At 46.9% G+C, this 22,519-nt stretch overlaps 1 protein-coding gene across 2 annotated transcripts; it reads right to left on the bottom strand.

Moving 5' to 3' along the window:
• Positions 1–5,374: 5,374 nt before the first annotated feature.
• LOC134481742 (uncharacterized) lies at positions 5,375–21,220 on the bottom strand. Of its 2 annotated transcripts, XM_063273756.1 has the most exons (6): positions 20,105–21,220; positions 19,090–19,191; positions 18,738–18,812; positions 10,125–17,878; positions 9,667–9,857; positions 5,375–7,935 (listed from the first exon to the last, which is right to left on the bottom strand). In XM_063273756.1, the coding sequence occupies exon 4, from the start codon at positions 15,979–15,981 to the stop codon at positions 15,004–15,006; it is 978 nt and encodes a 325-aa protein (XP_063129826.1). In that variant the 5' UTR covers positions 15,982–17,878; positions 18,738–18,812; positions 19,090–19,191; positions 20,105–21,220; the 3' UTR covers positions 5,375–7,935; positions 9,667–9,857; positions 10,125–15,003. The 2 variants fall into 2 exon arrangements, with proteins under 2 accessions (XP_063129826.1, XP_063129825.1); XM_063273755.1 differs by lacking the exon at positions 20,105–21,220 and having other exon boundaries at positions 10,125–19,737.
• Positions 21,221–22,519: the final 1,299 nt, after the last annotated feature.

Genomic DNA, 22,519 nt, shown 5'->3' with positions numbered 1-22,519 from the left:
GTTTACAAGTTTATTCAAGAAATAAATAGATACTGAATCAATAGGCTTCGATTAAATGTATGTTCAGCTTGCTGGGAATCTGGTGAGCCATAACTCAGAAGCCCCAGTGCTTCCGTGGGCCCTGTCTTCTGGATTCTGCTTGGACCACCCCCAACCTAGGCCACAGTTGTGTGAAAGTGAGGTTCTCACCCACAGGACTCCCAGGGACTGGCTCAGTGCCTGCTTGTTCCAAAGTGCTAGCAGGTCTCAACGGTACCTGGGAGGCCTCTGAATGTATACCTGCCCTGCTCCATGATCCCATGCAACTGACAACAAGGCTGCTGACCGATATCCTAAAGGACTCCCCAACTGACAAAAGAAACACTTTAGGGCCATGGCCTTGGTGAGGAGTTTGGAGGGCAATAAGGACTTCTGCAGAAAGAAATTAGCAGGGAGTCAGAGGCCCAGGCTGGGAGGCAGGATTGGTGGCACATCTCAGCCAGGTCCCCTTGCATGAAGTGAAACAGTCAAGGAAGACTCCCTTGCGGTGACCTTAAACTGACCCACTGACAGAACCTCTTTCCTGGAATCCTGGGAGACGGATGTTCCCTCCTGCTGTGTCTAGGTCACAGCACGTTGTGTAAACTAGCATCTGCTGGAGCGAGGCCACCGTCTCCGGGCTTGAAACAGCAGGCAATGGTCCAAATGTTGGTTCTGAGGTAAAGAATGCGGGTGGTGGGTCATTTCCAATGGGATGCGGCACAAGAGGGCCTCCAGGAGGCCAGAGGTGACTCTAAGAAGCATTCATGCACTACCAACTCTGGCAGGGCCAGCCATAGCTACCTAGATGAGGCCCTGAGTCAGTGGGACCTCAGATGGGAAGTCGTCAGGGCTGAAGGCTCCCAGGAACCCAGCAGCTTTGGGCACAGAGCCTATCGAGACCCCGAGGCTTAACTGCCGCAGCATGGTCTGTATTCTCTACCTCCCTCCACCTCCACCATGACATCCCATCCTGACCATGGGGGTTGTTGGGGGAATGGCCTACAAATAGGGAGGAGACAGTGAGGAGGAGAGAAGAAGTGACTGTATTCTCTCCTGCTGGGGCCGTTTGTCTGAGAGGAAAGGGAGATTAGGGTCTCACTGGATGATAGCTCACAGTTTTAACATGGTAGGTAACACACTGGACTTGGGATGTGTGAGACTGACAGGGTTAATCTTTGCCATGTGTCAGAACTTCACCTAATAGACATCAAAGAATAATTCAAATCCTCCAATATGTCTGACAGGAAACGATGAGAAAGGAAAGGGTGGCTTTCTCATTAGAAACATCTCCGATGTTTAATACATTCACTTTCTGTTTCCTTTTGTCTTTCTGTCTCCATTTCTATCTGTACCTCTCTTTCCATGTTTCTCTCTGACTCTCTGTGTGTCTTTGTCTCTCTCTGCATCTATCTCTCTGTGTATGTCTCTCTGTATCTCTGTGTGTCTCTCTGTGCCTGTTTCTTCCTGCCAGTCTCTCTCTCTGTCTCTCTGTCTCTCTCTCTGTCTCTCTGTCTCTCTCTGTCTCTCTGTCTCTCTGTCTCTCTCTCTCTCTCTCTCTCTCTCTCTCTCTCACACACACACACACACACACACACACACACCCCTCCTCATGTAGTTCAGAAGTATGAAGAAGTTCAAGGTGCAGGCTGGTGCTACATGGATCAAAGACAATGTGGCATTCCCATAGCTGAAGGAGTCGGAATGAGAAAAATACCAGGTTACTTCCTAGGTTCTTTGGAGAGAAATCATGACCAAATGTCAAGGGTTTATCTTTTAAAAGATAAATATTTAAATGCAACATATTTGAGTTGAAATTGTAGCTTAGTAGTGAAGACCTCGCCTGGCATGCGTGAAAGCCTGGCACTGCCAAAGCAGAGCAGGGAGCCTATACAGGACAAGAACACAGAAGACAGGACAGCGCTGTTTGTAGGTTTCCAGACAAACAAGCCACTGCGGAGAATGCAGGGTGACATGTCCACTCTGTGTGAGGGCATACATTATTCTGCTTCCTTCGGTTAGCATTTTCTGGATTCTCCATAATGGCCTTAGAACAGTAGGGATTACAGGTGATATTTTAAAATGATGTGCATTTCTACTGCTGGGCTGAAATTTCTTCCATTCTTGACTCGTAAACTACAACTTGACCACCTTCTCCCAAACAGCCTGGGCATCACAGAAAACACGTTCTGTATAACTGCTGGCGCCCTTTTATTTTTTTAATAGTGTCTCTTTTCTCACAGAGTCTGTTCTGTATTTTAAGAAAGTGTGGAATCGCAGTTGACAGCTAACGAAGCTGAATCGAGGCTCTTGTCTGGAGACAGCGTCCTCTACTGGGTGGCGGACTGTCCTTCTCTCTGTTAGCAATCACTTTGAGGATTTTAATGGCTAGCTCTGAAAATACTTTGTACAACTTAATTAATATTAAGCATTCTAAGATTGGTCATACAGCTCCAGAAAAAGAAAAAACCTTAAAATAGTTGACTAACAGCGCCTCCAACTCACCAAGACGCCAAACAGTGATGACGGTTTAAGTCCTGCAGAGAGACTTCAGCTGCAAAGCCTTAAGCAAGATGGGAGCTGGTTTCTCTCAAGTAAAAAGTCCAAGTGTGGGCTGGAGAAATGGCTCTGTGGTTAAGAACATCTTTGTTGCTCTTGCAGAAGACCTGGCTTCCGGTTCCCAACACCCACACGGCAGCCTACAGCTGTCTGTAATTCCAGTCCCAATCTGTAATTCGGACGCCCCCTCTGGCCTCCACAGACACCAGGCACACATGCGGTGCACACACAGACATGTAGTACACAGAAATGATAAGGTAAACACACATGCACACAAAATTTAAGTCCCGGGTAATGGGCAGATGGCATCAATCTACCAGCCCATCCAGTCTTGAGACTTGGCTTCTCTATCCTTCTCGCTTCTGAGCACAAGAATATTGTTGCTTGCCTCTGCTGCCATTGCCTAGTGACCAGTAGATGAGCCAGATGTTGTGGGTGCCACTTGATTTTACACTCCATTGGTCAAGTATGGACACGAGGCTGAATCCAGCTACACATAAGACTGGGAAAGATGGTCTCTCACAAATAACCCATGTGCCAGGCTGAAAGACAGGGGTCTTACTTCTACGTGAGAAATGGGAGGCTGGGTGTAGAGCATGAATGGATAGGCTCGTCAAGAATCGCCCCTGTGCCTTGGTCATGACTGGGATGGAACTGCAACTATGTTAAACATTTACTCCTGCCTGCTAGTGTTCTAGCTCATCCAGAGGTAATCTTCCGAGAAAAGGGACTTGGTTAAAGGAAAAATAATCCCAACATATCAGTAAACAAACAACACTGAAGCGTAAGACCATTCTTCACGTGTTTCTTTCCTTGTGTGAAATTGCAGCAAAGTCTTTCTCTTTCCCTGAGAGGAAGCCAATCGAATTCAGAAGTTTGGGGCAGCCCAGGATGACAAGGCACTGATGAGCCCGTTGTGACACAAGGCTGCCGTAACTCTCACGAGGGTCTCCAAAACAAACCGTTTTGGCAAGGAAAGTAATGCCAGGACTGCGTGTGATTGTCACGAGGGCTTTGCTGTGTGTCATTCTCTCCTCATTCTCATACTTCACATTTAGTCCTGCCCAAAATAAATGTTCTACATTTGCCCTCTACCAACAGAGCTCTGGGAGAGGAGGCAGAAACCAAGGGTGACACTGGCTGCATCGCTGATGAAATCACACACACACACACACACACACACACACACACACACACACTCACTCACTCACTCACACACAGGGTTGTGGCTCCTGGCTCCTTAAGAAGTCCACAAATCTGCAATAGTCACCTGCCATGCTGGCTCAGTGCTAAGTCTATATGGTTTCTTCTGTAACTTATCTTCTTCCTTTCTTTCATTGTTTTTTTTTCTTCTTTCTCTTTTTCTTTCTTTCCCTTAAGGTTATATATACATGAATGCAAGTCACCACAAAGGCATTGGAAGTCCTGGAGCTGGGCTTACAGGCAGTTGTGAGCCACCTGACCTGAGTGTTAGGGACTGAACTTGGGGCCTCTGGAAGAGCATTACCTACTCTAAGTCACTAAGCCATTTGTCTCACCCGTGTTTTGAGACCCAGTCTTACTATGAAGCCCTGGCTGACTTTGAACTCATAGAGATCTGCCTGCCTTTGCTTCCCAGGGGCTGGGATTAAAGGTATATGCCCAGCATTTGTGTGTGTGTGTGTGTGTGTGTGTGTGTGTGTGTGTGTGTGTGTATAGTATATAGGCTAAGGGTCAGCATTAGGAACTTTTCCTCAGATATCGACCATTTGCTTCAATAAGAAATCTCTCATTGGTCTAGAACTCACCAATTGAGCTAGGCTGACGAACAGCAAGCCCCAAGAATATTCTTGTTTCTGCCTCCCCAACACTGTGATTTCAAGCTTGTGTCACCAATCTTGGCTTTTATTTGAGGACTCTGGGGCTTGAACTTAGAACCTCATGCTTACATAGTAAGTAAGTAGGTAGGTAGGTAGGTAGGTAGGTAGGCAGGCAAAAGGCAGGCAGGAGACAGGCAAGCAGGCAAGAGACAGGCAGGCAGGAGATAGGCAGGCAGGAGGCAGGAGGCAGGCAGGCAGGAGGCAGGAGGCAGGCAGGCAGGCAGGCAGGAGGCAGGCAGGCTGGCTGGCAGATGTTTTACATAATAAACCCTTTATACATTTAGTTATCTTCCCAGCCCCTGAGTCTCATCTTCTTTGACTTCACTAAGCTCCAGGTGTCTGTATTTCCTACTCTATAGCCCATGAACGTAGTGTGCACAAGGTAAGCACGGGGGCTATCAGTGTTTGTGGCAGAAACTGCTCATTTTTCCCTGGGATTCCCCTGGAATAAAATCTCTGATTTTCAGTTGAGCACAACCTTGCCCCTTCCCCCCTTCTTAGGAGCTATGGACAGTCATGTAGCTAAGTTCTGGCCAGTAGCTTGTGAATGGCGACATTATATACAGCTTCCAATTTTCCTCTGGATAAATATCAGCTATGCTTTTTCCATTCCCAATCCTTTCTGCTGCTGGCTGGGGAGCAGGAGTGGTGGCGGTGAGTCATTTGGACCATGGGAAGTAGGGTGACACCCAAAGATGCAGAGGAACAAGATGGAGGACGCCTGCTATGCTACTCCTTTCTTACCCAAACTGTGGTGCCTTACGCAACCTTTATAAACCCACGTTCCCTTCTAGTCAGTAGTAAAAACACACCTCTGCAGGCCCCTCCTTGGATCAGGGTGTCTCTGGAGGTTTAAGTATGGTTCTAGCTAGGACTTCTGCATCTCTGTGCTCAACTACAAAAAGGGTCATTTATGTGGCTGTTGGTAGCCCCCAGGTCTCAGTCGACTGTTGGTCCCAGTCATGCGTTCTTTGCCACATGAATGCCACCTCAGAAGTAACATCCCCTTACCTGAGACCGACCAGAAACCTCAGCCATATGCTACAGTGTGTGTGTGTGTGTGTGTGTGTGTGTGTGTGTGTGTGTGTGTGTTAGGGCAAGGCATCTTATCCCACCCAAAAAGAATTGAGTATGCAAGTCACGAGTGCCAGGAGACCATGGGAGCCATTGTGTACTATAGATCTGCCACTGAGAAGTTGCTGTAGCTAGACCGTTGATGCTACAACCTTAATATGCAGTGGAAATAAAACAACCATTTTTTGAAGATGTTTCTTTATTCTTGAGAATTTTATACAGATTTTCATATCTAACCCCAACTTTCATCTTCCAAGGCCCCCCAAATCCTGGGACTACAACAACCACCCTCATCATATCGTTTTCTTAAATGACCCATTAGCTCTAACTAATGTTGCCCACATGTGCCATCCTGGAACACAGGAATCTTCCCAATGACCACATCTCCCCCAACTGAATGTTTCCTCATCTGCCTCTACCAACTGCCAAGAGCTTCTTAGTAAGAGGGAGGATGCACTATTTTGAAGCTCAGTTTGCGCTCGAGTGCCAACGTGTATTCTGATCAATAGCGCTGAGTTTGTTTCTCACTCAAGATTTCCTTTAGTGAGAGCTGTTCGATAAGCATTTTCCGGAATGGAGTCCCAGAAAGACCTCTGTTGTGTAGCAGTTTCTTCAAAGATTAAAACTTCCCATCTGGGAGGGAAGCTTCTTAAGACTCAGGATGTTCCAGAAGAAGAGAGACAACGAACTGTTGGAAGGAGATTAGACATTCTGCCCTCCAGCAAAGCTCTTTAAGCTCGGGAAGTAAATAACTCAATAGCTTCAGGAAGTCACTGAAACTGACCAGATTCTCCAGGCCCCGCTGTCCCCGAGTGTGTGTAAGCAGCCAAGATGGGTGAGAGATCTTCTCAAACTGAGCTGACCAACCAAAAGAAACGGAGACCAGCTGAGAAAAGAACCATGCGAGGAAGGACATTATGTGACATTGTCTAGAAGAAGCAGAAACCCGTCTGAGTGGCCTGGAAGAGGCTCACACAGACTGAGCCCACCCAGAGAGGACACTGTCCAACCTGTTGATCTGCTTGCAGGCTGTACAGTGTGCTCCTGCTTTCCCAGCTTTGGTGGATGGTTGCCCATGCTGGAGCGGGGCTTTGGTGATACCTCGGAGAGTCATTTCTGTTCCTGTAGACAGTTCCTTACCCATACTCCTATGAGTAACTCACTGGCTACTTATAAATAAAGCCCACTGATTTGCTAGGTTGGTCTTTGGTGGTACCCTCGCTTTGACCGGTTGCTGCTTCCCTGTCTGGGAAGTTTGTTCATGTATCCCCAAGAATAACATCACAAGGCCTTCACCTACAGCTTCCTTTCCAAAAACCTCCAGGACTAGTTTGTGAGAATCCTTTGGTCCTACCTATTCTGAGATAACGTGGTGTGCCATGTCTGTCCACAGGAAGTTGGAGTCCAGGAGTCAGTCAATGTTTCCTGAGAACTGGACCCATAAGAAACAAGAGCAGGTCTGTATGGACGTGTAAAAGTAAGGAAGCCAGCTTGCAAGGGAGAACAGGCTGAGGTAGCTATGCAGAGACGAGCCTGCAGAGGGGGCTCAGTCCCAGGGTTCCTGTCCCAGGCCTTCTGAAGCCGGCTGGGTCCTCACCCCCAGGTATATGAGATGCTTCTGTGTGTGGTTCCAGAAATATGCCCTTCTCTTCCCATCACCAAAAAGTCTCCACCAGCTGAAATGGATTTCAGTTCTCATGACTAAACAATCCCTAACTAGGAAAGGCCTTTACCATTTGTGATCTTTTGGTATCCAGACTAGCATTGTCTCGACCAGCTCTCAAAGACTCAGCGTCGTTTTCACCAGCTCCCAGAAGCTCACCACTGTCTTAATCAGCTCACAGCACCCTTTCCTATACTCCACCAGAAAAACAATGAAGTCTTTCTAGAAAACACATAGGGAGGGGACAAGCAGACCCACTGGAAAAGAACCAGGCAAACAAAGGACATTGCATGACATGTGTGTGCCTGTGATGTGGGTCATTGTTGTATTGGAGGTCAACAAATGGTTCCTTAGTTGTCAGGGATCAAAGGACTCTTGCCTTTCCCGGCCCCCATGAGCTCACACAGTGCTGTATTCACTGAGTTATCTTTGCTACTGGGTTGATAGGAATTGACCCAGGCCTCATCCCTGAAGTGGCTTTGCTCCTGCTCCCTCGGAATCCCCTAACGGCTCTGGGGTCTTGTCTGTCGCCACACTCCCTCTGTGAGCTACTTTCTGTCCAGCTTGTTTACTTGGGAATCCAGGCCAGGGTGCTGGGATGTTGTATTTTCCTTTCAGCAGAATTCTGCGCTCCCTTTCTTGAGTCACAGTCCACATTCCTTCGATGCCTCTTTTGAGCTCATGGGGTGTTTTGCTGCAAGGCCATTGGCTGCATAAGCCCAGGAAGGCTTTGTCCTCAACCTTGTTCTAGGAGTTGACCCCCTGGAACAGAGGGGGCAAAGTGAGAATGGTAAACAGGAAGCCAGCAGGCCTGGCTTAGCCTGGGGATCAGAAAACAGCAGATACCGCACTTGGGCCCGGAGCCGGATCATAACCGTCTGGAGTCACAGCATCTTCCAGGCTGGTTCAGGCTGTGTTCTTAGCAGTTTGGGATTGTCAGTCCCACAGGAAGAATCTGTCCTAAGACACTGCTGACTCAAGAATGTTGTGGTTTCAAAGGTTACTGTGTTAGACAAACAGATCAAGGAAGGCAGGGAGACTTAGATCGTGAGACTGGCCAAGAGATGGGCCTGCCCATCACCACCTGTATCAACTGCTGCCTTCTCGGCTGCCTCACAACCCCAGTCCTCCTGCCCTCCTCAGCTCTAACTGCTCCCCTCTTTCAGCATCAGTATCCCCATGGCAAAAACAAAGTGCTTGAGGATAGGTCCCCTCTGTCCGCAAGAGTTTATGACCCTGAGTGGCTGACACACAGCAGGAGTTGAACAACTATTTGCTGAATGAATGAATGAATGAGTGAATGAATGAATGAGTGAGTGAATGAATGAATGAGTGAATGAATGAATGACTTTCTCTAAGGCTGACTGTTCTCCTATCGTATTTCTTTTTCAATTGCCTGCGGCTCACGATGGGAATGTTCTCTTCCAGTTGTGCCCACCGATTCCTTTTGAGTATCAGGTCCAAGGCCACGTCTGCAGCCAGGCATTGTGGAACAGAGCTGAGCTTCCTAGGAATCCAGAAGTGCCCTTTTGTAAGGAACAGGCCAGCGGGTATAATAGATTATATGGAAGACAAGAGTTGAGAGATGGAATGTTGAGAACAGAAAGGCTTAAGCAGAGAGGGTCATGGGAATATAGCGGAAGCCATCAGATGTGAGGGAGGACTAGATGCCAAGGGAGGATGACTGGAGAGCCACACGGAAACCTACTATCCCACAATCCAATTGTAAAAATAATTGAAGGGATAGTACACAACACATGAAAGGTTTCAGGGAATACTGGCTGTTAAAGGATTAAGTGGCCCCGCAGGTTTCAGTCCTAGGTCACCCTCTGAAACTACAATGGAAAGACCCGATTGCTGAAGAAACCATGCACTTTGACTGCAGAATCTAGAAAAGCCAACGTCAAACTGGTCAGGATGCTTCTTCATTGCCAGCTAGCTTTCATCGTGCCCAAAAATGCTATAAGGACTGCAGAAGGAGGTCATCAATGGTCTGGCCCTGCGTGTTGCAGCCCTGGCCTGTCAGGCAAGCTTGGCCCACTGGTACAATAGTACTTGAGTCTTACGGAGTTACTAACAGATTTCAGATTGGATCTGAGGTCTGCTCCACAGAAGGAAGTTTCATGCTTAATTTTTATAATCCTACTCAAAGCCCATAGCTGGGGATTTTGCTACATGGTCATGCTGTCAAAAATGCTTTCTAGATGTTTGTGTTTATGCCCATTAATCTGGGCTGCTCTTGGCCTTGGTCAGAGAAGGTTTTCTGCAGTGGTCAGAGGCAATGGAGGGACGGAGCACTGCTGCAAGTGCTGAGGCTGAGAGGCTGAGCATGCAGCCCTAAGGGCTCATATGGCAACACCCCCTCACCCTCACTAAGGCTCTGGAACATCTCAGAGGGAGAACGACTTTAAGAGGCACAGGATGGGGCAGAACGAAGCACTGTCACACCCATGGACACGGCACAGCTGTCACACTCACAACAGTTGAGCTTACCTGCACAAGATCTCCACGAAATCAAGCCAGCCAAATGCTGGGATCATGGATAGGTGGTCTCCAGACTCCACCCCTATCTGAAGAGTTGTTGGCAGTTGATAGCGGCTGGGGACAATGTGGCTACAGGTAGGATTTCATGTTCACATGGCTTGGTCCCACACCCAAGCATATACGGGCAGCACTGACAGCACCTAGTGGGGGAGGGGATCATGAAGCTGGGGCGGTACATTTTTAGGAAGGTTATAGAGAAATTATAGGAAGGAAGTGAGGGAGATATATGATTATGATTATATTTAATTGTATGTGTGTGTTTATTATCGAGAGGTGTGTATTTAACATTGTGTGTTTGTTCTTAAGAATAAATAAGAATCTTTAAAAATAGCCAGGTTATATGTGCAAATCCTGGAAGCCCCAGAGTCAGGATCCAGCATCCTCCCATGCCCACTCAGTCCCCTCACCTGCTATATTTTGAAGGTGAAATGATGTAACCAGACACTTGTTGAGTTCACACACAGCCCCTGATGCTCCTGAATGGGGGTGCCTTCTCGCCCTCTCTTGAGCACCCACATTTCATTGCATCTCTTTAGAAACTTCAAGTTGTTTCGAGCATTCTTGCCGTGCTTGCACGGGTGGTGTTTTCCTGTGCAGAGTCTCCATCAACTCAGCGCTTTACAAATACAAACTCTGAAGAGCCTTTGTGGGGTACTTCTGTGCACAGTACTCGGATGAAGAAAGGTTACACACAGGAGAGAAAGCTGTGACACGGAAACACACAGGTGACGAAAAAAATCCATTTCAGCATCTCACATCCTGAGATGCTGCTTCCTGCTAGAATGAGCTATCTTCTGTGAATCAGAAGCTCAGTTCAAGGGCAGCTGGCGGAGGGGCACAAGGCAACCCCAGGCAGCAGAGTTGGCACAGGAAGAAAAGGACCTGCCCCTTCCTGGGACAGGGACCCCCAGGAAAGACGTGCGTGATAAACACTAGTGTGTGTCTGCAATCTGGCTTTTATCCCTTCAAAGGCTCCTGGGCTGAGGGCAATTAACAGTGCTGGGGTAGCCAAGAAACTGCCCTGTGAGGATAAACAGGCTGACAGGACATTTATACAGCAGCCTCAGCAGAGTCCTGGTTCTCAAGCACGGAATCGAGGAATCGTCTAGAAGGAAGCACGGACTGCAGGAGGTGCCTATTGTCCTCTATCTAGGCTGCCTTTCTTCTGCACGTGGCATCCTGGTTCCATTTAAGGAAGGGCTGGATGATTCTTTGGGACCTCAGGGCAGCAGTGACAGAAGGACCGTCACAGTGTCCCCACCAAGGCTCTTTTATAGGAAGCAGAAGCAGTGGTCGAAATTTCCCCCCTCGACTTTTTGAAGATGCAGTTGACAATCCCCAGCCCTGGGTGACCATTATTCTCCTCTGGTTGTATAGACTCAGCCAGTCACAGTATACATAGACGTGAGATTGTGCAGCCTCTGGGCTTCTGCATCTGGCTTACTTCACTTAGCATAATATACTCCAGGTTCATCACACATCCAGGTTCATCACACGAATGGCTGTGATCCCCTCTTCTATTTTTTTTTCTTTTTCTCCAGAGCTGGGGACCGAACCCAGGGCCTTGTGCTTGCTAGGCAAGCGCTCTACTACTGAGCTAAATCCCCAACTCCGATCCCCTCTTCTATTAAAGGCCAAATAATATCCCAGTGTGTGTGTGTGTGTGTGTGTGTGTGTGTGTGTGTGTGTGTGTATGTGCACGCAGGTGTATGTCTGTGTCTGTGCATGCGTGTGTGTGTCTCTCTCTGTGTCTGTGTGTGTGCATGTGTGTGTGCATGTGTGTGTATGTGCACGCACGTGTGTGTTTGTGTCTGCACATGCATGTGTGTGTCTATGTGTGTGTATTGCACGCATGTGTGTGTCTGTGTCTGCGCATGTGTGTGTGTGTGTGTGTGTGTCTGTGTCTGTGTCTGTGTCTGTGTCTATGTGTGTGTGTGCCCATGGTCAGGATTCCATGGGGAGCCAGCTGATCCTTCCCTGGGTGCCAGGCAGGCAGATCCTGGCCCTGGAATGCTCAGCACCTGAGAGAACTCAGTTCTTGCAGAGGACCAGAGTCCTCTTATGATGGTTTTCAGCAGCCTCTAACCCCAGTTCCAGGGGAGCCAACTCTCTCTTCTGACCTCCATGGGTTCCTACACGCACATGTGTGTGGTGCACATACTCAGTCAGGCACACATACAAGCATACACATACATTTTGAGGAAACCAAACAAATCACTATTTTAAGGCAGGCTGACTTGCGGTGCAGCAGTGGCACCCCCACCTACCAACTGTCATAGGTGACAAGTGTCTGACCTGTCTAAGGCTCGCCTTACCTTCTCTGGAATGGGTTTAAGGTCACAGGGTTCCCTTGCTGGGATTCTCATTAGGATCAGCAGCCTGAGCACACGTCCACCTGTCAAGTACTGTCAGTGAAGGCGGCTGGCGTGGCCATCACTAAAGCCTGAGGCTGAGCGTTGTGGGGGCACACTCCTGCAGTGCCCGTGCTCAGAAGAATGGAACAGACAGATTCAAGTTCAAAGCCACCCTATCTCCAAGAGACAGACAGGCAGGCAGAAAGAGGGAGAGAGGGAGAAAGAAAGAGGAAGTGGAAGAGAAAGAGAAAAGAGAGCCCCTCCCTCCTGAAAAAGAAAGTGAAACCTATGTTCTGTAGTTCTTTCCCTGAGAAAGGAAAAGGGTCACTCTTTAGAGCCCCAGAGAGGGGGTATCCCGAGGCCACGCAGCTGCCTTTCCTATGTGACAAGGCTATAACTCTCCAGGGGTGGACAGACAGTTACTACACTGACTACGGCGATATCCAGGCTTCAATGCGGGTCAAGACCTATTACAGGGTGTGTGTTACATGTGACTTATTGTAGTTTGGTTATATTCAGACAAAGCTGTGTAAAAAAAGATACAATGAAAAGAATACATTTTTAGAAGCGAAAAGGCAAAAACGGACAGTGATGTCTAGGCAGATGAGCACAGTAGACAGATACAGGTGGGCAGAGACTCCCAAGTGAGGCAGCCCTGTTCACACACAGCTCTGGTGCTATCAGCCCCCCCCCATCTACCCAGAGTCTTTGTTCTGTAACCCCCATGCCAAATCCCATCTCCTTTCAGAAGTCTCTGTGGACTCCTTGACCTCTCTGCAGTGGAACCCACTTGGGACACTAAAGTATCACGGCACGCACCATAGTTTCTCAGATGATGCCTGTGACCTCTTATGTTCTTTTGATTTATTATTTAAACTGCTAAGCTTATAGATTTGTGGTTACGCTAAGCCTCTAAAAAGCATGACGCACGTTCCTTGTATCTTTGAGCCTACGCTGTGTGGTGGCTACCCCTTTGGTGCAGAACAAGTTCTAAGCCCAGGCTTGACTCTTATCACCACAAACTCCTGGTCAAACGCTGTCAAACGCTTCTTGATGTGGCCAGACTATCAGCCGCACTTTGCTGTAGGTTCCACAGAAGGATTCCATTCCTGCTATCTCCCTTGCGTACCTCAGGGATGGCTTTCCATGAGTCCATAAAGACTCTGAGACTTGAGAGACCCACATGCTAACATGAGTACAGTAGAATTTCAAACACTTGTTCCAGTTCTTTCTATATATCAACAATATATTCCTAAGTCCCAGCCGAGCACGGGCCTTGGAATGCAAGGTGCTTGGAAACAGCTCTGAGACAACAGCGAGTGAAGCCAGTACCACCCATTTCCTTAAGCCCTTTCATTCCTGTTTGCTTCTTTTTAGTTTTCCCAGAAGCCCACTGGTGTCTAATAACTCATCTCCCAGAAAAGGATTGACATTTATAACCGCACCCCGTCCTGAAAATGGAGGCGCTATCTGGGGTCTAGGGACATGCTCCTTACACGCTGACGTCTCAGACAGCGAGCGGCCTCAGCTTGCTGCCTGGGAGTCAGCTGCACGCATCTCCGCCTCTGAGCGAGAGCTGAGGCGGAGAGTCAGTAGGACAACTCCAAGTGTCCTCTTCCTGTTTGAGAGAGTCCTGGCAGGTCTCTGAAGACCTGCAGCTTGTTTATGTCCTCAGTCTCGGGCTCCCTGCCACTATCCATTTCAGAACCAGAGCTGCCCTGTTTAGTATTAAGCTCTTCCCACCCCGCCACCACCCCAGTGAACGGAGGGCCAGGGATGGGCTCCATCGTGGTTGCTGCCTGCCAGGGAAGCAGGGACTGGGATGACCACAGGGACCATCCCTAGGGAAGCAGGGAGGGGCATCGTGTTTTCTGCTTATCTGATGTTTAATATAAGACAGAGCAGGGCTTTTTGAGTAGGAATTAAAAATACAGGAACATTTAGGGGAAAGCGCTCTTTCCCCCAAACGATCTTTGTGGCTTTGTTTCTCTTTCTAGATGGCAATTTAAGGCTGAATGGATGTTATCATCCTAGCCTGTTTTCATGCCATGAGTGTATTTCTTTAGAGAAGTGAGTGTTTGGGAGGACAGAGGCAAAGAACGAGTGCCTTGTGGACAATGTCAGGAACTGTTAGAGAGAATGTACAGTAACCAAAGAGCGACGGAGGAAGGTCTGAATTACAGAGGGCGGCGGTGAGTCCTCCAGAAGCACCAACATGTTGGGAGGCCTCTGGCTTGGGAAGTTCAGTGCAGATTCATTAGTTTTAGTTTAATTGCATGAAAACCTTGTCATTGCCCTCAGGGCAGATAGTACACACGATACACACATGGTACATACATTACACAGTACACACACAGCACACACACACAGTGTATATACAGTACACACAGTACATACGCACTACACACAGTACACACACATGGTACACACAGTACGCACATGGTACATACATTACACACAGTGTATACACAGTATACACAGTACATACACACACTACACACAGTACATATACATAGTACACACCGTATACACACATAGTACACACAGTATACACAAGATACCTACATTAAACACAGTGTATTCACAGTACATACACAGTACACACACACTATACACAGTAGAAACATAGCCCACACACACAGTACACAGAGTACATACACATAGTACATATACGGTACACACAGTACACACACACTATACACAGTACATACATAGCCCCCACACACTGTACACAGAGTACATACACATAGTACACACACAGTACATATACGGTACATACAGTACAAACAGCACACACACAGTACACACAGTAATAGAGTACACACACAGTACACACACAGTATATACACACAGTACACACATACATAATACACAGTACACACACAACACACAGTACACACAGAATACATAGCATCCTCTTCTGTCCAGAGGCTCATCCTACACATTCACATACACAGTGGTCACATACATCTTTCTTGGTATCAGTCTCAGTTTTGCTCTGGCAGCCTGTGTCCCCCCCCAACTCCCAGCACATACACAGTATACACAGTACACACATAGCATACACACAGTACACATAATATACACACAGTATGCATACAGTATATACACATGGTTCACAGACACAGTATAGACACACAGTACACACAGTAATATAGGTACACACAGTACAAACAGCACACACAAAATACACAAAATACACAGTACACACACATAGTACAAACACACAATATATACAGTACACACACACATAATACATACACACAGTATACACAGTACACACACACAGTATACACAGTACACACACACAGTATACACAGTACACACACACAGTACATTCACACAGTATACACGGTACACACACACACACAGTACATGCACACAGTACATACACACAGTATACACAGCACACACACATAGTATATACACGCAGTATACACAGTACCCACACACAGTACATATACACAGTATACACAGTACACACACACACAGTACATGCACACAGTACATACACACAGTATACACAGCACACACACACATAGTACATACACGCAGTATACACAGTACCCACACACAGTACATACACACAGTATTCACAGTACACACACACAGTACATGCACACAGTACATACACACAGTATACACAGCACACACACACATAGTACATACACGCAGTATACACAGTACCCACACACAGTACATACACACAGTATACACAGTACACACACACACACACACATACACTATACACACATAGTACACGCACATAGAACACACAGCTTCCTCTTCTGCCCAGAAGCCCATCCTCCACACACACATACACAGGAATCATATACATTTTTCTCGATATCAGTCTCAGTTTTGCTCTGGCAGCCTGTGTCCCCCACAACTCCCAGCACATACACACCATTTAGGGAAAAAGACCCCTCGCTCAGGTCCAAGTAGGCAATACTGCTTCTTAATTGAAGCTAATCATCCTGCAGTTGTCATACTTATCATCCACAGGTCTCATATTTGTGAATATAACAGCTGCGGACTAAAAATAATTTGGAAAACACTTGCCTCCAACCTGACCATGCGTAGACTTTTTCTTCCTTGTTATTGTTACCTCAGCAGTATAGTACAGCCATTGCATACACAGTATTTCCTATTTGGTATTATAAGTAGTTGAGAGATAATGTGAAGTTTGCAGAAGATATGAAAATACAATATTATTTTATACGAGGGACCTGAAAACTTGTGGATTTGGGTATCTGAAAACTTGTGGTTTGAGTAGGAATGGCCCCCATAGGCTCATATATTTGAATGCTTGGTCATTAGTTGTGGTCTGGTTGAAGGGAGTGTGTCACTATGGGTGGGCTTTGGAGTTTCTAATGCTCAAGTCAGGCCCAGTGTTCCTCACTCCTTCCTGCTACCTGCAGATCTGGATGTAGAACTCTCAGCTCCTCTCCAGCATGTTTGTTACTGTGCTTCCTGCCATGATAGTAATGGACTAAACCTATGAAACTATAATCAAGCCCCAATTAGATGCTTCCTTTTATAAGAGTTGCTGTGGTCATGGTGCCTCTTGATAGCAACAGAACACTGACTAAGACAGTATCCAAGAGAAATCTCAGTACCAATCCCTTACAGATTCGGGGAGAAGTTAATTCCTTTCCTGTGCTATAGACTGTATGTGGCCACATCTCCAAAACTAATAGCTGGAACCTTGAAGACAATTTGCTGGGGATTCCAGAAAATGTTTCCCCTAGACTCTGTAGACACGGGTACACAGGGGGAAACATGCTGGCTGGGCATGTGTTTTCTACATGAAATTCTGACAGCTTCCTCAACCCCTGTGCCACTCAGAGAGGAAATTGTGGGCACTGTGATTAGAACAGAATGAAAGGCTATGAAATAACCCAGTCCTCATGACAGACCGGTAGCTAAATGCGTCCTGCAACCTTCCCTATCAGAGTGTTGTGTTTAGTGAGGTAGTAACTCCCTGTCCATTCGCCAGTTCCAGCTGACTCTTCAGTCTCTTGCAGTTAGATGTCTAATGGTAAGAGATTACACACACACACACTCACACACGCACTCACACACACTCACACACACACTCACACACATACTCACACACACTCAAATACACACACTCACACACTCACATACACACACACTTACACTCACACACACTCACACACACATACTCACACACACTCATATACACACACTCACACACACATGCACACACTCACACACACTCACACACACTCACACACACTCCACACATACTCACACACACTCACACACTCACACACACTCACACTCACACACACACTCACACGCACACACGCACACACCTAACAGACTATATCTAACAACCTGACCCATCACATGACTGCCTGCATACTTGGTCAAACTCTGCTTTGTCACTTCCAAATGTCCTTTTGGCCCCCATCAAGCCATGCTTCCTCCGTGTCCCAACTTAACTCCCACTAACTCTAACCACATGCTTGCCAAGGGGCACAGGTCATTGTCCCACAGACATGTCTCAGTTCCACATTTGCCAAAGGCTATAGGTCCACGGAGCCTGTGTTTCCATCTCAGCTCTGTCACACATACAATAGTCTTTATAAAAGTAATTTCACTCCTCTAAATTTTGGCATTCTCACATGTAAATCAGGGGGAATGTCTCATCTCTTAGAAGACTTTAAAAACGAAAGATCTATGTGTGCTGGCACACGCCTGGATTCCCAGCGCTCAGAAGGACGAGGCAGGAGAACCAACAGTTCAGGTGCAGCCTGGTCTGTGTTAAAAGACCCCGTCTCAAAGAAAAGGAAGAAAATAATAATTTAAATGAGGCAATGTCGCAAAGAGCAAAAGCCAGTGTTTGATGTATAGTAAGTGACCTGTAGCCCCAGCCTAAACAAGTAATAAGTATTGAATTGAAATTAGTAATTACTTTGGGTTGATTGGGTTGTTCAAATAGCAGTGGGGCATCGATGCCACCACATCAGTGCAGCTGCAAGGACACATGGTAATAACTAGCCCACTGCCCTATAATCGGATGCTTTGTACAACATATTTCTTACTCCACAAAGAATGCTTGATATTTTTTTTTCTTTTTCTTGTGCTGGGGTGGAATCCAGACCTTCAAGTATTCTACCACTGAGCCACATGGCCAGCCCAAAAGAACCTTCTTAAAATGTCAACATAATTCCCATTTTCCTGAAGCAACTGAGGAAAGAGAGCCTTGATCAGTACCTGGGCTTGAAAACCAGGCCACCGAGATCCAAGTCCTAACGGCAGGCACCATCTCTCAATCACATCCCTCCAGCCCACTGCTCCTCACTGCTCTCTGCTGCCCACGTTTTGTGAATAGCTTGGTGACTAGCTTGGTGGCTTGATTTCTCTCCATGCAAACGGTCCGTGTTTCTGAAAGCATTTCTACGTTGGGGAGAGGAGAGGACAACCAGCCTGGTGGTGCAGTGTGCCTTCTGTGGGTGACTGGCTTTGTGCAGCACCAATAGAAACAGCTCCCAGACTTGTTAGTAAGCTTAGCATCCATGCCACTTCTTAGCCTTTCATTGTTCAGCCAGAGGTGAGAGCCTGTGATAAGGCCTCGTTGATGAGGTTTGTGTGACTAGAAGTGGACATGTGTTATTGACACTGTTTACCACTTACCGAGTGTCAACGGGGGCTCATTAGGTGACTGTCAAAAGATGCTCGTTCAAACAGAGAAGCAAGGAGTGGGTGGTTCTGGTTCAGAAAAATAGAAATAGACCAAAAAATAAATAGGAAAATCTCCTGGAGTGTCAACACCAAAGAAACGGCTGAGTTTAGCGATGAGTTTTAAGGCTTAAAAACCTTTATCCAGATCAGCTCTTACTAACATTCTTACATGATAGCCCAAGCTTTCATTGTCAACTCGCAGATTAAGAAATGCTAAGAAGTTGGTGCCAGTAGGATTGACTGAAGGAGCTGGGAGCAGGAAGATCACAAGTTCAAGGCTAGCCTGGGCCACGTGCTTTTATACCTGACATGATTCCATCCTGCCAGTCTGTTCTGAGGAATGGTGGGCAGTTTTCCCTGCCCGGCTTCTCTCACGCTGAGGTGCACACCTCCACATCAAGGAAACCTAAGCATAAACAAGCTGTTGTTTTCTTAAGATACATATATTGGGTATTATGATAGCAGCAATGCAAATTTCAGTCACGTGCAACCAAGTGTTTAAGAATCTCTTCCTTCTGCTCTAGCATCTACCATGGTCAACCACAGGGCTACTCGAACACAAAGGCTGGGTTCTTTGGGGTGGGCCAACACAGCACCCTGGATCCTTTCAGGTGGTCACACTTTAAGGATTTCTGGGCTAAACAGAGCTAATTAACTTGATTTAACTCAGTTACTGCCTCTTCATTTTTCTCATCATTGTGAGAAACCCAACCAGAACCTTAAGACAGGATGGATTTTGCCTCACAGTCCAAGGGAATACAGCCCATCATGTTGGAGAAGGCACAGCAAAAGCACTTCTCTGGCTTCTCCTTTTTTCCTTTTTTCCTTTTAAATCCATCCGTTCAGGACCCCAGTCCATTGATTAACATCAGATACATTCAGGTTGAGTCTTGGGTTAAAATTCTCAGAAAACTCCCACAGACACGCCCAGAGATGTGTCTCCCAGGTGGTTCCAAATCCACTCATGTTAACAGTGCTTCCGTGGCTCCTCACGGAGGACACTTTCTGGTGCTCATTTTCTTATTTCTTTTTTAACTTTTTATTGACTCTGTGAATTTCGCAGCCTGTGCCCCAATCCAACCTCATCTCCCTGTCCCTTCATATCCACCCTCTGCCCTTGCAACCTCCCTCCCAAAAGAAAACAAAAAATAAAAAACTAAATAAACAAACTGCATCTTGCTGTGGAAGCTGCAGTGTATCATGGTGTGTCACACCTTTTTGCCCAAACAGCTTTACTTCTAAATGTCTATTGCAATAAGCCATTGGTCTGGTTTGAGACCTCTAACTTTCTGCTTCTAGAAAGCTGAGACAGGTTTTACCTAAAAGGTCAAGACTCCGGATGCCGCCAGGGCCTCTCAGCAGCACAAGCTGGAAGACAGTGCATCGATTCCTTGAAAGTTCTGAAGAAAAATGATTGTTACCATAGTGACAACTCCATAAAATAGAGTGACACAGTGACACTCCGGCAATCCCAGCACCTGGAAAGCTGAGGCTTCATGAGTTCAAGGCCACCTTAGATACCCGGTGAGAATATATCTCAAAAAAAACTAAAATTACTGTACTGGCTGGTTTTATGTGTCAACCTGACATAAGCTGGACTTATCACAGAGAAAGGAGCCTCAGTTGAGGAAAAGCCTCCATGAGATCCAGCTGTAAGTCATTTGCTCAAGGAGGGCGAGAGCGCAGTCGATTGTAGGTGGTGCCATCCCTGAGCTGGTAGTCTTGGGTTCTATAAGAAAGCAAGCTGAGCAAGCCAGGGGAAGCAAGCCAGTTAAGCAGCACCCCTCCATGGCCTCTGCATCAGCTCCTGCCTCCAAGTGCCTGCCCTGTGTGAGTTCCTGTCCTGACTTCCTTTGGCGATGAACAGCAATGTGGAAGTGTAAGCTGAATAAACTCTTTCCTCCCCAACTTGCCTCTTGGTCATGGTGTTTGTGCAGGAATAGAAACTCTGACTAAGACAAATTGGTACCAGCATAGTGGGGTATTCCCGTGACAACCTGACCATGTTTTGGGGAGGACTGTGGAAGGACTTTGGAAGGACTTTGGAACTTTGGGCTAGAAGAGCCATTGGGTGTTAAGAGCTCTGTGGGATGTTCTGTGGGAGCTTGGAAGATAATATTGAGAACAGTGCAGAAGATGGAGGCCTGGCTTGTGAAATTTCAGAGGGAAGATTAAAGAGTCTTTTTGGGGCTGTTGCTGTTTTGATTGTGAAGATTCTGTGGTTTTGGTCAGCTGGGGCTGAAGAATCAGCTGTGATTAATAAGATATCAGCTGTGATTGATAAGATATCAGCTGTGATTGATAAGATATCAGAACTACTGAAGCGAAATCTTTGCTTTACTGGGATTAATGACGTTGGTCAGCTGGAGCTAAGAAATTAGCAGTAATTAAGAAGAGAGCAGCATCACTAAGGTGAAATCATCTGGGAAGTGTTTCCTGAGAGCTCATAGAAGCTGTGTTCCAGAGGCAGCCAAGGCTGTACCTCATGTTGGCAGCCAGACTCAGTCATGTATAAGAGTCACCCAGGTGGCACTGCTTTTGAAACATGAAGGGGTAGCAGCTGATGCTAGCCACTGTGAGAGACCAAGAGAGGTCATTGGTGAAGGTGCAGCCTCTGTGGTGGTTGAAGGCCCAGGACTGAAGGGTCACACAGAGAAGTTGAGGCTTAGCACCGTGAAAAGAGCCTATGAGAGGCTGTTTGTGAAAGTGCAGCCCAGTTGCAGCAGAAGACAGCAGAGTTTTGGAGATGCCAGTACCATGAGATGACCACCAAGAGCAGCAGCAGCAGTGGAGAAGAGGCAGCTGCAGCCTAGAAGACAGTGTATGCTACAAAGGGCAGAGCTGGAGACGTGACCCAAGCCCTTGGAGGAACCGAGAAGATTGTGAATGGATCCGAGACATTGGACAGTTAGAGTTTGATTTTGCTTGTGACTGTGACTGTGACCTGATATTTTTCCATCTTGGAGGAAGAAAGTACTTTAGTAGAGCCCACAGTTGAGAGACATTGAATTGTAAAAAGACTTTGAATTTTAAAAGTCTTGGATATTTTAAAGGGATTGAAATTTTAATATGCAAAGACTGTGGAACTTTTAAAGTTATTTAGATCCTGGGGATCATAAGAAAGTAAGGGTTGAGGCTTCATAGTGATGTGTTTGTGTGTCAAGTTGACAAGGGGTCAGTTGTAATGGCTGGTTTTGTGTGTCAACTTCACACAAGCTGGATTTATCATAGAGACTGAGCCTCCCTTGAGGAAATGCCTCCATGAGATCCAGCTGTAAGGCATTTTCTCAATTAGTGATCAAGGGGGAGGGTCCAGCCCATTGTAGGTGGTTCCATCCCTGGGTTGATGGTCCTAGGTTCTATAAGAAAGCAAGCTGAGCAAGCCAGGGGAAGCAATCCAATAAACAGCACCCTCCACGGCTTCTGCATCAGCTCCTGCCTCCAAGTTCCTGCCCTGTGTGAGTTCCAGTCCTGACTTCCTTTGGTAATGAGCAGCAATGTAGAAGTGTAAGCTGAGTAAACCCTTTCCTCCCCAACTTGCCTCTTGGTCATTATATTTTGTGCAGGAATAGAAACCCTGGCTAAGACAATTACCAAGCAAACAAAATATTGTCAAGGTAGAATTCCATGTTGAGCACCTGAGAGGCTTTTTGGAATTCAAATTCTCAAAGAATGTTCCTGTGTGTACTCTTCTCCTCGGGGAGCCTTGGCAAACCAGGAGAGTAAAGCAAGAG

Source organism: Rattus norvegicus, chromosome 14 (genome assembly GCF_036323735.1).
Source record: "Rattus norvegicus strain BN/NHsdMcwi chromosome 14, GRCr8, whole genome shotgun sequence".
Classification (NCBI taxonomy): Eukaryota; Metazoa; Chordata; class Mammalia; order Rodentia; family Muridae; genus Rattus; species Rattus norvegicus.
Note: the sequence above shows the minus strand (reverse complement) of the source record. Positions and strands in the feature narration are given on the sequence as shown.